This window comes from Cetorhinus maximus, unplaced genomic scaffold (assembly GCF_964194155.1).
Source record: "Cetorhinus maximus unplaced genomic scaffold, sCetMax3.hap1.1 HAP1_SCAFFOLD_429, whole genome shotgun sequence".
Taxonomy (NCBI): Eukaryota; Metazoa; Chordata; class Chondrichthyes; order Lamniformes; family Cetorhinidae; genus Cetorhinus; species Cetorhinus maximus.
Window position 1 is genome coordinate 60607 of NW_027596373.1, and position 14062 is coordinate 74668.

The 14062-nt window shown below is 52.5% G+C and overlaps 1 protein-coding gene across 1 annotated transcript; it reads left to right on the forward strand.

The window, feature by feature from the left end:
• Window positions 1-430: 430 nt before the first annotated feature.
• LOC144673667 (protein FAM187B-like) lies at window positions 431-1624 on the forward strand. The gene has a single exon (XM_078535394.1). The coding sequence runs from the start codon at window positions 431-433 to the stop codon at window positions 1622-1624; it is 1194 nt and encodes a 397-aa protein (XP_078391520.1).
• The last annotated feature ends 12438 nt before the right edge of the window (window positions 1625-14062 follow it).

Sequence of the window (14062 nt, forward strand, 5' to 3'; positions counted from 1 at the left end):
TATATAAACCACCCCGAACCCCTCGATTAGATTCCAGTCTGTAACTCACTCCCGGGTGATTCACTGTGAGTTCATTTCAAACACGGGACCTAAGTTGTTGTGAGATGTATTTTCTGAAACCCAAGGCCGATGGTTACGAGATGAAAGGGAAGTATTTGGGATGTTTCAGTTTATTTCAGGTGGAGGCCCAGCTCACACTGGGACAGTGAGGTAGTTTGTTCCTGTGGGGGTCCTGCCCAGTGTCACCTGTGGAGATGGTCAGAGAATGTCCATTGTTGACCAAGATGTTCGGCAGCTTTGTTCACCTCACCCGTTGTTGCCGGGCAATGTCCCCCGTGGTTCTCTCTTGGCCCCAGCCTGGGCCATGGGAAGGGGACGGGGGGGAGGTGTTGGATGCAGTGAGGAGTGTTTTCAGGGGGGTCTCAGCATCATGTTGCCCCTGTGCCCGGCTCTCACCTTCCTGCTCCTGATACAGCGGCCGCCGCCCATCCTCTCCCGGGAAGATGTCTCCTGCTACCCTCCCCGACCCTGCCAGATCCCGCTGCTCAGCCTGAACCCGGCCACTCTGCCCTGCGGCAGCGGGCGGCTCCCTCCTGGCCCAGTCAGCTGGTTTTACCTGAACAGCTCGGAGCCGGAGGCAGGGCTGGTCCGCCTGGTGGGTCAGGGCCAGGGACAGGGTCCGGCCGCAGACGGCTCTCCGCAGCCCCGCTTCCGCCTGCAGAACAACAACCTCCTGATCCAGTCGCCCACCTTGTCTGACGCCGGCGTCTACCTGTGCAGGAGGGGGAATAAGACCCTGGCCTATTACCAAGCCGACATCCAGGATGTTCTCCAGATGCACGTGTCCGGGGGCCGGTCCGGAGGCTCGGAGCTCCCGAGGCTCAGCCTGGATGTCGGGGGGAAGCGGCTGCAGGCGTTCACCGTGTGGAGTCCCTGGCAGCAGTGCGACCGGTGCGGTGGCCCGGGGCACCGGCGGCGCCTGGGCTATTGCTACGCGCGGCCGGGCGGCGGCGGCGAGGGGCAGCCGGTCCCCTGCGGGCTGCTGCTGGGGCCGCGGGCGGGAGGGCGGCGGGGCCCCGAGCTCTCCCTGGGCTCCTGCCAGGTCCCCTGTGTCACCGGGTCCCCCGAGGCCGCCGACCTCCGCCGCCTGCAGCTGCCCGGCGAGGGCTTGGTGCTGGTGAACGAGACGCGGGCTCTCCTGTTCGAGACCTACCTGGTCAACGTTCAGGGCAACGCGACCTTCCGGTGTCCTGGGGCATTCATTTACCAGCCCGTGTCCTGGCAAAGGGTCTCTCCTCCGGCCAGGGGCAGGGGGTCCCGCCGGCCGCCGGCGGGCACGCACTGGCTGGACCAAAGCACCGGCGGGAGCACCTACACCATCACAGGCGCCCAGACATCGGACCAGGGGCTTTACCGGTGCTTCGTCTCCAAGAAACTGGCCGCTTCCTTCCATCTCAGGGTCTTCAACCCGTTCAGGAGGCTCAAGGCGGAGGCCACCAACTCCATGAAGCTCATCTGGTGCACGCTGGCCGCCATCGCCCTGCTCTCTCTGCTGCTCGTCTTCCTCACCTTCGTGGCCACTTACTGCAGCCACACTCGGCGGCACCAGGTTGTGCATTGGTGACGGGCCCCCTGGTGCCAGCGATGCCACGCTCCCCCCCTCCCTCGCACAGGGTCTCCCTCGCCAGCGAGGACAAGCGACATATGTCAACACTCGGCCGCCAGGATCTGCTGTGGACACTGACTCCCTCCCCACCTCGGAAGAGCGCCTCCTGCTGAGACCAGTCAAAACTGAAGGCTGCCGAACACCAAGTGATGCTTTTGAAAACCGGCCTCGCATTTCCAGTTGCATCGACACTACCTCCTCGTGTCTTAACTTTAACTTTTTTAAATGTTTCCATCGGGAAGAAGCAATTCGGAAAGTCACGCATTGTGGTTGCTAAAAATGACTTTATTTGATCTTTAACATGTACACAGTTAAACAGTGGGTCTTAATGACGTTGTGTTGCGGTCCCAGCGCCGCTTTACATATTTCCTACTCGAAAACTCACTACTTTAAATTTATGAGATGTGCTGGCGTGCAATGGATTAAAAATCTTATTAAATCACCGTGGACAAAGAAGACGAGGGAAGAAGTGTTAATCCGGCAGCTGGCGACAGGATTGGGAAATTTCAGATGATGGGAGTCGGTTTCCACAAGGATCAATTTATAGGGATCTCTGATGTTCACCAATTAAATAAACAGTTTGTAATCCGGAAGCAGAAGTAAAATTTAAAGCTGTGTAAACTGGAGGTGGATGTGTGTGTGTGTGTGTACATGTGTGTGTCTGTGCGTAAGAGTGTGTGAGAGTGAGTGTGTGTGAGAGAGAAAGTGTGAAAGAGAAAGTTCATGTCTGTGTGTTATATGAGTGTGTGTGTGTGTGTTTGTGAGTGTGTGTGTGTGACAGAGTGTGTATGTGTGTGTGTCTGTTTGTGCTTGTTTGTGTGTGTGTGTCAGAGAGAGAATGTGTGTGAGAGAGTGTGTGGAGTATGGGAGTGTGTGTGTACATGTGTGAGTGCATGTGTACATGAGATTGTGTATGTGTGTGAGATTGTGTATGTGAGAGTGTATGCGTTAGTGTGTGGGTTTGTGTGTGACTATGGGTGCATGTGTGTGTGCTGCATCTGTGGGTGTGTGGGTATGTGTGTGTGCATGTGGCTGCATGTGGTTTTGTGTGGGTATGTGTGTATGAGTGAGTCTTTAGGTGTGTGTGGGTGTGTATGGTTTTGTGTGTGTGAGAGAGAGGGAGAGAGTGTGTGAGACGGTGTGGGAGTGAGGTTTGTGTGTGTGTGTGAGAGAGAGAGAGATTGATTGGGTGTATGTGGGTGTGAGTGAGTGACAGGAGATTGGTACATGTGTGAGAGAGACAGAGATGGGGCGTGTGTGTGTATATGCATGTGTGAGAGAGGGAACGTATTTGTGAGAGAGGATGTGTATGTGTGTGTAAGAGAGAGTGCGTGTGAATGCATGAGTGAGTGTTTGTGTGTGTGGGGGTGGGGGGCAGGGGAGGTGGGCAGCTAATACCGAGGAGGGCTGCAACAAAATCCAGAAAGATATGAATAAACACAGAACGAGCATGTCATTGGCAAATAAAGTTCACTATTGAGCAGTGTGAAGTGGTAAATATCAGCCTGAAGAATAAAGTCACAAACTGCTTGGAAAATAAATTCAAATTGAGATAGAACAGAAAGATAAGGTGGGGGGTGGTTGGTCTGGATAGACAAATCATAAAAAAACAATATTCATAAAACCAAAAACAGATCTTTACAGGAATTGCTGGAAAAGCAACAAACTTATTCTGAACCTCAATGGAATCTTGGTTAGACCACACTGGGAGCACTGTGCACAGTTCTGGTCTGCATAACCCTTGGTTAGACCACACTGGGAGAACTGTGCACAGTTCCAGTCTCCGTATCCCTTGGTTAGCCCACACTGGGAGCACTGTGCACAGTTCCGGTCTCCGTATCCCTTGGTTAGACCACACTGGGAGCACTGTGCACAGTTCCGGTCTCCATATCCCTTGGTTAGACCACACTGGGAGCACTGTGCACAGTTCTGGTCTCCATATCCCTTGGTTAGACCAAACTGGGAGCACTGTGCACAGTTCCAGTCTCCATATCCCTTGGCTAGACCACACTTGGAGCATTGTGCACAGTTCCGGTCTCCATATCCCTTTATTAGACCACACTTGGAGCACTGTGCACAGTTCTGGTCTTCAGATTACACAAATATAATTGAAACACTGGAGAAGGTGCAAAACAGTTTTAATGGAGAGATCTCAGAACTGAGAAGTTATACCAACTAGGTAATATTGAAAAGACTTAGGGTCTATTCTCTAGAGAAGAGAAGGCTGGGGGGTGACCTAATAGAGGTCTTTGAAATTATGAAGGGTTTTTGATAGGGGAAATGCAGAGATGTTTCCACTTATGGTGAGAACATTACTTGGGGCCATCAATATAAGAAAGGCACCGAGAAGCAGGGTGGATAAAGGGAACCCTGTAGATGTAGTGTATTTGGATTTCCAAAAGGCATTCGGTAAGGTGCCACATGGAAGGTTATTGTGCAAGATAAGAGTTCATGATGATGGGGATGATATATTAGCATGGATAGAGCATTGCTTAGCTAGCAGTAAACCGAGAATAGGGATAAATGGGTCATTTTGAGGCTTGCAAGCTATAACTGGTGGAGTTCCTCAGGTTCAGTGATGGGGCCTCAACTATCTAGAACCTATATTTATGAGTTGGAAGAAGGGAGTGACTATTGTAGCCAAATCTGCCGATGATACAAAGATAGGTGAGAAAATAAGTTGTGAGGAGGATACAAAGGGTCTGTAAAGGGATATAGATAAGTTAAGCGAGAGGCAATGAGGAGGCAGATGGAGTATAATGTGGAAAAATATGAGGTTGTCCTCTTTGGCAGGAGGACTAGAAAAGTAGCATATTATTTAAATGGAGAGAGGTTGCAGAATGCTGAGGTACAGAGGGATCTGGGTGTCCTGGTACATGAATCACAGAAGGTTAGCATGCAGGGACAGCAAGTAATTATGAAGGCAATTGGAATGTTGGCCTTTATTGCAAGGGGAATGGAGTATAAAAGTTGGGAAGTCTTGCTACAACCGTACAGGGCATTGGTGAGACAACACCAGGAAACTGGGTACAGTTTTGGTCTCCTTACTTAAGGAGGGATAGACTTGCATTGGAGACAATTCAGAGAAGGTTCACTCAGCTGATTCCTGGGATGAGGAGGTTTGGAGGAAAGGTTGAGCAGGTTGGGCCTGTGCCCATTGGAGTTTAGAAGAATGAGAGGCGATCTTATTGAAACATATAAGATTCTGAGGGGGCTGGACAGGGTGGGTGCGGAGAGGATGTTTCCTCCTATTGAAGACGGAGATGAGGAGGAATTTCTTCTCTCAGAGGGTCGTTAGTCTGTGGAATTCTCTCCCTCAGAGAGCAGTGGAGGCCAGGTCACTGAATATATTCAAGGCTGAGTTAGACAGGTTTTTGATTGACAAGGGGACGAGCATTATGGAGGACAGACAGGAAAGTGGAGTGAAGGCCACAATCAGATCAGCCATGAATAATGGAACAGGCTCAAAGGGCTGAATGACCTCCTCCTGCTCTCATTTCTCACTACCTCATCTCTTCTAAATCCAATGGGGAATTCAGGAGAAACTTCTTTAGCCAGAGAGTGGGGAGAATGTGGAACTCGCTCCCACAGGGAGTGGTCGAGGTGAATAGTATCGATGTATTTAAGGGGGAAGCTGGATAAACACATGAGGGAGAGAAAGGAATAGAAGGATATGGGGATGGGGAGAGAGGGTAGGAGGCTCGTGTGGAGCAGAAACACCAGCGTGGAGCAGATGGGCCGAATAGCCTGGTGCTGTGATGAAGAATTGCCCATTTTCCTGTCAGCTCCAAGGAAAGAGGTTTGTTCTCCTCCAGCCTTTACCAGGTGGCCCTAAACTGAGAGAAACACCTTTCACACCATCTCAGCCTATCCTCTTCTCCAGTGAAATCGGTGATGTCCTTTATCCTTTGCAGCGGTGCCGGTCCCTCCATGACTGAAAATATTTCGGAAGTGACAGTGTTGGGGAACCGGTTAATGGGAAAGAATGATTTAGATTGAAAGATTCTTCAATCCAGGTAATTACACAAGAGATTGAGCTTGATAATATATCTTTCTTTCAGGAAACCCTGAAATACCTAAGATGCTGAAACTACAGGTGTGGTTAATGTTAGAAATCAGAACCCTTTCCCCCTTGATTATGTTGGGACCTCATCCTTTGATTTTTCAGCATCTTATCTAACCGGTTATTGATCATTGATGAGGAAACGAGGCACCAATTCACGGAAACAGCCAAATAATTGCTGTGGAGCTCAGCGTTAGCATGGTGAGCCAGGGTGCCGTTTGCCGGCAGTTTGCACTGTTAGGTTCTCCTGCTGGGTAAAACAGATATCGCAGATGAGATATTTCACCGGTTCACCTGGTCCCTTAGGGGCCTGTCACTTAACCAAGGCCGATTGTTCATCCAGCCCTCGCTGCATCTCTACTCCCTAAATCCACAGGTTGGGAAGCCTCTCTCCCTTCACTACATAAACATAAACATGTGTTCTGCTCTGAATTCATTCCTAACATGTAACTATTTACCAACAACATGTGATCAGCACCATCGCCTTTGGTAAATGTCACTTTTTAATAATATTCTGCTATTGCTTCAGTGACATCATTGCTGTTAAAGTGGTTGCATTCGGCAATTGACTTATCATGAATGTAACACTGAACGAGAAGCTGAATTATTCCAGGAAGCGGCATCTTGGGTATTACTACCCCCATTCCCACCCCCCCCCACCCTCCCCCCAGCACCCAGACCGGGGAGGAGGGGGTCTGTGTTGAGTGAACTGATTTTAGCGAGGGTCCCATCATCCAGAAACCCCATTCCCGATCACTGGCCCAGTGGCTCCTGTGGGACAGTGTGTTTTTTAAAAAATATATTCTTTGATGGGATGTCGGTCAGCATTTGTTGTCCATCCATAATTGACCCTGAGTGGCTTGCTCGGCCTTTTTAGATGGCAGTTAAGAGTCAACCACATAACTGAGTGTCTGGAGTGACAAGTAATTTCAGAGGTTGGTGTGCAGGTACAGAGGGTAATTCGGATAGCTAATAGAATGTTATCATTTACTGTGAGGGGAATTGAATACAAAAGTAGGGAGGTTATGCTTCAGTTGTACAGGGCACTGGTGAGACCACATCTGGAGTACTGAGTACAGTATTGGTCTCCTTATTTAAGGAAGGATGTAAAAGCATTGGAAGCAGTTTACTAGACTAACACCTGGAATGAGCGTGTTGTCCTATGAGGAAAGGTTGGACAGGTGAGGCTTGTGTCTGCTGGAGTTTAGAAGAGCAAGAGGCACATTTATTGAAGCTGTTGAAATGCTGAGGGGTCTTGACAGGGTGGATGTGGAGAGGATGTTTGCTCTTGAGGGAGAATCTAGAAAAAGGGGTCACTGTTTAAAAATAAGGGGTCGCCCATTTCAAACAGAGATTTTTCCTCTCTGAGGGTCGTGAATCTGTGGAACTCTCTCCCTGAAAAGGTGGTAGAAACAGAGTCTGAATATTTTTAAGGCAGAGCTGGATAGATTCTTGGTAAGCAAGGGGGTTATCAGGTTAGTGGGGATAGGCAGGATCCAGGTTTGAGTTTACTGTCAGATCAGCCATGATCTTATTAAATGGCAGAGCAGGCTCAAGGGGCTGAATGTCCTCCTCCTGCCCCATATGTAGGCCAGACCAGTATGGACAGCAGATATCCTTCCTTAAAGTGCAATTGATGGTATTTTCATGACTCTCACTGCTAAGATGAGCTTTTAAATCCAGATTTACTTCCTGAATTGAGTTTAAATTCTACCAGATGACATGGCAGGTTTGAACCCATGTCCCCAGACCTTTAACCTGGGCTTCTGGGTTACGAGTTGACTGACATTCCTACAATGCCATCACTACCTCTGCTATCTGAATGTGAGCGTGACTTGTGTGATATCTTCATGGTCGATTACCCTGTCCACACTCACCGTCTAGGCTGATAAATGAAGTTTGGTCACCGATGGAATGTATCCGAGGAAGTCAGAACTGTGGGGAAAATGTGGAGTGGGGGGAGCAGGAGAAAATGACAAACAGTAAACGGACATAGATGAATAATATTCCTCAGTAATACATCGTGCCTTCATTCTGCAACTTCTTCTGAAAAGGACCGGTGGAGTGAATGGTTCTGTTCGCCTGGCTCCCAGCAGCTCTTCCTCTGGGACATTGCTGCAGTCAGGACAGTGTAAACAGAAAAGTTATTCAATAGAATAAGTATTTTAGTTTGGCATAAAATCATCTACCTCGAATCCAACAGAACCGATCTTAACTTTAGGTAATTAAATGGCTGTTGGGCTGTTATGAGTGCCACAACTTGGAAACATGATATTCCCGGGCAGTGACACATCTTTCCATCAATTATATCCCAGAAACAAGAAAAAACACAAATCTGAGATTCCCCAGCAGAGAAAGGGAGACCCAGCCAATCCACAGAGAGATTTACACTCATGGCAATTAGTGTAATTAGTCATTAGTTAGTCATTTTAGCCCCTGTCTCCCAAAGGGTTGATGGAAGATGGCCTGAAAGGTTAACGCTGTTTCTTTCTCCACAGATGCTGCCTGAGTTGCTGAGTGTTTCCAACAGTTCCAAGTTTTCATCCTGAAGAGTTGCCTCTGGATCCAGATCCTGCTGCAGGTTAGAGTCACTGAAAATCAGAAAGATTGTGAGGATTTTCAAGTTTCTATTATATGAATGGAGATTAGTAGCAGTCACCAATCTTACACCAATGTATCCCAACACCTCTGTGTTACTGATATTCTGCTCAGCTGGGAATTCTCCATCTGTTTTTCTCAGGATGAAATGGAGTTGAATATAAAACAGGGGGTGACTGAGCTTGAATCCAGGTAAATAAAAGTTTAATATCTCTTCTGGAGGTAAAGTTCTGGTAGGAAGTTAATTTAATTCACCATCCCTTCTAATGGGCACATGCTCTATAAGCATCTGATGTTCGAAATTGGTGCTTAAAGTGAGATGAATGGATTCTAACTCTGTTTCTAACTCCCTGGTCTGTCTGAGATTCAGTATCAGATTCAACTCTCCCCCTGAGTAGATAACTCACCAATGGTTATTGATTTAAAATGGGGAGCCTGTACACAGGACACAAGTACTTACTGTAAAACAGCTGGTGGCCTGAACATCACACAGGCATATCTGGCAGTGAATATAAACCTCACTCGAACCTCCAACAAACTGAACGACATTCAAAGCAAAGCGAGTGATGGTGGAAAGTGCATTTTCTTTGATGCTCACTGAACCATCAAAGACACTGGGACACCTGTTTCACACTGAACAACTCATCAAACCTAAGGAAGATTTAACATCTATTTCTGAAGAAAGCATTTTGGGAATGTTCTGTCTGTTTTTTTTCACCAACAGGTCAGATACTCACTGGGCAGTTAGAAAGAGCCATTGTGTCGGTGTGTTTGGATCTCTACTTGGGGTGGCCCAGCAATCACTCAGAATCAGCACAAATTGATTAGCATCGATACCGGAAACAATGTGTCCAACGTAGATTTTGTCATTGACACCGAGCAGGACCGGGGTCTGGGTGAAAGGCTGGCTGTACCCACGATCTCTATAAAGAAGCATCTTGGTTTCAAACAACCGCTTGCCTGATGGTAAAGTTATGTTTATGACACTGAGGAAGAAAGTGAAATCATGTGGAAAATGTCAGCATCCTGGAATTGTAACAGTTTAAGAACCTGAATGTGGTTGAAAAGGAAAACGTGTTGCTAAAGTCTTTCATCAGGACAAAACACAAGGATCCCAAATTTCAAACTATCGCAACAATTTATACTACACGAATGAAGGCTGCTGATTAGTTGGCAAACCCACACTGATTGGCTGAGGCACTGTCAAGAAGAAATCAATGGCAACTATAGATTCCCCAAGCTCCTGGGTAATTGAAACTTGGGGCACGGCTTGAACATGTTCCTTTTGTTTGCAGAGAATGGGTTCCCATGTATGAATGTATGTCACTTCTAGCAAATGTAAATGAGCCATGTCACAAGCTCGACAGGTGATCTTAAAGTGGTTGTTAGTGTGGCTATTAGCGCACTCAGGGTTGTTCAGCAAGTGCTGGCCAATTGCGGAATCACATCTAACAGTGACATTTCGTTTTCGGTTGAGTGCAGTCTGTAAATTCCAGCTTGTGACTTTTTTGAATTACCAAGGAGCTTGGGGAGTTTATTCCCACCCGTTACTTTCTCCATGGCAACACCTGGGCCAATCACAGTCAACTTGACAAAAAACCAGCACCCTTTTCTCACGTACTATAAATTGACGTGATTGTGTGAAATCCGGTTTTCTTGCATTGGTCCTGAGGAGTTCAAGACAGGAAAGTTCAGAACATGCCTCTCTTTTCAATCATTTCTCAGTTTGGTTAAGATAAGAAATGGAAAATGGAATTAAACAGGCTGAAGTCAGATCTGAAACAGGTGGGAATGAGATTTAACTTTTCATGTCTGGTTAATCTAACATGGACAATCAATAACCCCCAGCCCCCAATCAAATTTCCACAACCCAACCCCCGGACCATAACCCCCACACCCAACACCCCACCCAACCCCACACCCCAACCCCAACACCCAACCCCACACCCCAACTCCAACACCCAACCCCGCACCCCAACCCCCACACCCAACCCCGCACCCCAACCACCACACCAAACCCCGCACCACAACCCCCACACCCAACCACACACCCCAACCCCGCACCCAACACCCACACCCACATCGCACCCCAACCCCAACACCCAACCTTTCACCCCAACCCCACACCCAACCCCTCACCCCAACCCCCACACCCAAACCCGCACCCCAACCACCACAACCCAACCCCAACACCCAACCCCTCACCCCAACCCCCACACCCAAACCCGCACCCCAACCACCACACCCAACCCCTCACCCCAAACACCTCACCCCAAACCCCGCACCCCAACCCCCACACCAAACCCCGCACCCCAACGCCCACACCCCAACGCCGCACTCCAACCCCCACACCCAACCCCGCACCCCAACCCCCACACCCAACCCCGCACCCCAAACCCCACAGCAAACCCCGCACCCCAACCTCCACACCAAACCCCGAACCACAACCCCCGCACCCCACCGCCCACACCCCAACACCTAACCCCGCACCCCAACCACCACACCCCAACACCTAACCCCGCACACCAACCACCACAACTCAACCCCTCGCCCCAACTCCCACACCAAACCCCGCACCCCAACCCCCACACCAAACCCCGCACCACAACCCCCACACCCAACCCCCACACCCAACCCCACACCCCAACCCCAACACCCAACCCCGCACTCCGCACCCCAACCCCAACACCCAACCTCACACCCCAACGCCCACACCCAACCACCACAACCCAACCCCTCACCCCAACCCCGCACCCCAACCACCACAACCCAACCCCAACACCCAACCCCGCACCCCAACCACCACAACCCAACACCCAACCCCTCACCCCAACCCCACACCCAACCCCACACCCAACCCCTCACCCCAACCCCACACCCAACCCCACACCCAACCTCTCACCTCAACCCCACACCCCAACCCCCACACCCAACCCCGCATCCCAACCCCCACAACTCAACCCTTCACTCCAACCCCAACACCCAACCCCACACCCCAACCACCACAACTCAACCCTCCACCCAAACCCTCAAACCCCAACGCCCACACCCAACCCCCACACCCAAAACCCACACCCCAACCCCCACACCCAACCCCGCACCCCAACTACCACAACCTAACCCCTTACCCCAACCCCGCACCCCAACCACCACAACCCAACCCCTCAACCCAACCCCGCACCCCAACCACCACAACTCAACCCCAACACCCAACCCCACACCCAACCACCACAACCCAACCCCTCACCCCAACCCTCAAACCCCAGCCCCCGCACACCAAACCCCGCACCCCAACCCCCACACCCCAACCCCCACACCCAACCCCGCACCCCAACCACCACAACTCAACCCTTCACCCCAACCCTCAAACCCCAACCCCCACACCACAACCCCCACACCCCAACCACCACAACACAACCCTGCACCCCAACCCTCAAACCCCAACCCCCACACCCAACCCCTCACCCCAACCCCCACACCCAACTCTTCACCCCAACCCCACACCCAACCCCTCACCCCGACCCCACACCCAACCCCTCACCCCAACCCCACACCCAACCCCTCACCCCAACCCCACATCCAACCCCTCACCCCAAACACCGCACCCCAAACACCGCACCCCAAACCCCACACCCCACACCGCACCCCAACCACCACAACTCAACCTTTCACCCCAACCCTCAAACCCCAACCCCCACAACGCAACCCCACACCCAACACCTCACCCCAAACCCAACACCCCAACCCCACACCCAACACTTCACCCCAACCTCTCACCCCAACCACCACAACTCAACCTGTCACCCCAACCCTCAAACCCCAACCCCGCACCCCAACCCCCGCATCCCAACCCCTCAACCCAACCCCACACCCCAACCGCTCACCCCAACCCCACACCCAACCCCTCACCCCAACCCCTCACCCCAACCACCACACCCCAAACCCTCACCCCAACCCCCACACCCAACCCCCACACCCCAAACCCCTCACCCCAACCCCCTAAACACAACCCACGCAACCCAACCCCTCACCTCAACCCTCAAACCCCAACTCCCGCATCCCAACCCCACACCCAACCCCGCACCCCAACCCCCACACCCCAACCCCTCACCCCAACCACCACACCCCAACCCCTCATCTCAAACACCACACCCAACACCGCACCCCAACCCCAGCACCCCAACCCCTCACCCAAACCCACAAACCCCAAACTCCGCACACCAAACTCCACACCCCAACCCCTCACCCCAATTCTCAAACCCCAACCCCCGCACACCAAACCCCACACCCCAAACCCATAAACATAACCCCGCACCCCAACCCCCACACCCAACCCCGCACCCCAACCCCCGCACACCAACCCCTACATCCTAACCCCACAGCCCAACCTTCGCACCCCAACCCTCGCACCACAACCCCCACACCCCAACCCCCTAAACACAACCCCGTACACCAACTCCTCACCCCAACACTCAAACCCCAACCCTGCACACCAAACTCCGCACCACAGCCCCCACATCCCAACCCCTCACCCCAACACTCAAACCCCAACCCCTGCACACCGAACCCCGCACTCCAACCCCCACACCCAACACCTGCACCCCAACCCACGCACCCCAACCCCTCACCCCAACCCACACACCCCAACTCCAGCAACCCAACACCCGCACACCAAACCCTGCACCCCAACCCCCACACCCCAACACTCAAACACCAACCCACGCACCCCAACCCCCATACCCAACCCCTGCACTCCAACCCCCACACCCAACCCCTGCACCCCAACCCCCACACCCAACCCACGCACTCCAACCCCCACACCCAAACCCTGCACCCCAACCCCCACACCCAACCCCTGCACCCCAACCCCCACACCCAACACCGCACCCCAACTCCCACAACCGAAACTCCTCACCCCAAACCCCTCACCCCCCAAACCCCTCACCCCAAACCCCTCACCCAACCCCCGCATCCCCAAACACCTCACCCCAAACCCCACACCCCAACACCCGCACCCCAACACCCGCACCCCAACCCCCTAAGCACAACCTCTCACCCCAACACCCGCACACCAAACCCCGCACCCCAACCCCCACACACCAACCCCCACGCCCGCACCCCAATCCCCACACCCCAACTCCCTCACCCCAACACCCACCCCAGCACCCCAATGCCCTCATCCCAACCCTCACACCCCAACACCCACACCCACACCCCACACCCCAACCCCACCACCCCACCCAACACCCCAACCCCCACACCCCACCTACACACCCCAAACCCCACACACTGACGCCCCCATCCCAACCCCACCACTCCACCCAACACCCCAACCTCCACACCCCCACACCCCAAGCCCTGCACACCAACCACAGCACCCCAATCCTGACACCCCAACCCGCACACCCCAACCCCCACATCCCAACCCCCACACCCCAACCCCACACCCCACCCCCCGCATGCCATCCCGCACACCCCAGCCCCACACCTCAAACCACACACCGTAACCCCCGTATCCCAACCCCACACCCCATCCCCCGCACCCCAAACTCCACAACCCAAACCCCACAGCCCCACCCCCACAGCCGCACCCGCACACCCAAACCAGCACACCAACCCCCGCACCACAACACCTACACCCCAAAATCCATACACCCACGCCTCACCCCCAAACCCTACACACCACACGCTCACCCCGCACCCCAACCCCACACTCCCACCCCACACCCCAACAC

Excerpts from the sequence above, each read along its gene's own strand:
- LOC144673667 (XM_078535394.1), top strand. The coding sequence starts at position 431 with ATGTTGCCCCTGTGCCCGGCTCTCACCTTCCTGCTCCTGATACAGCGG.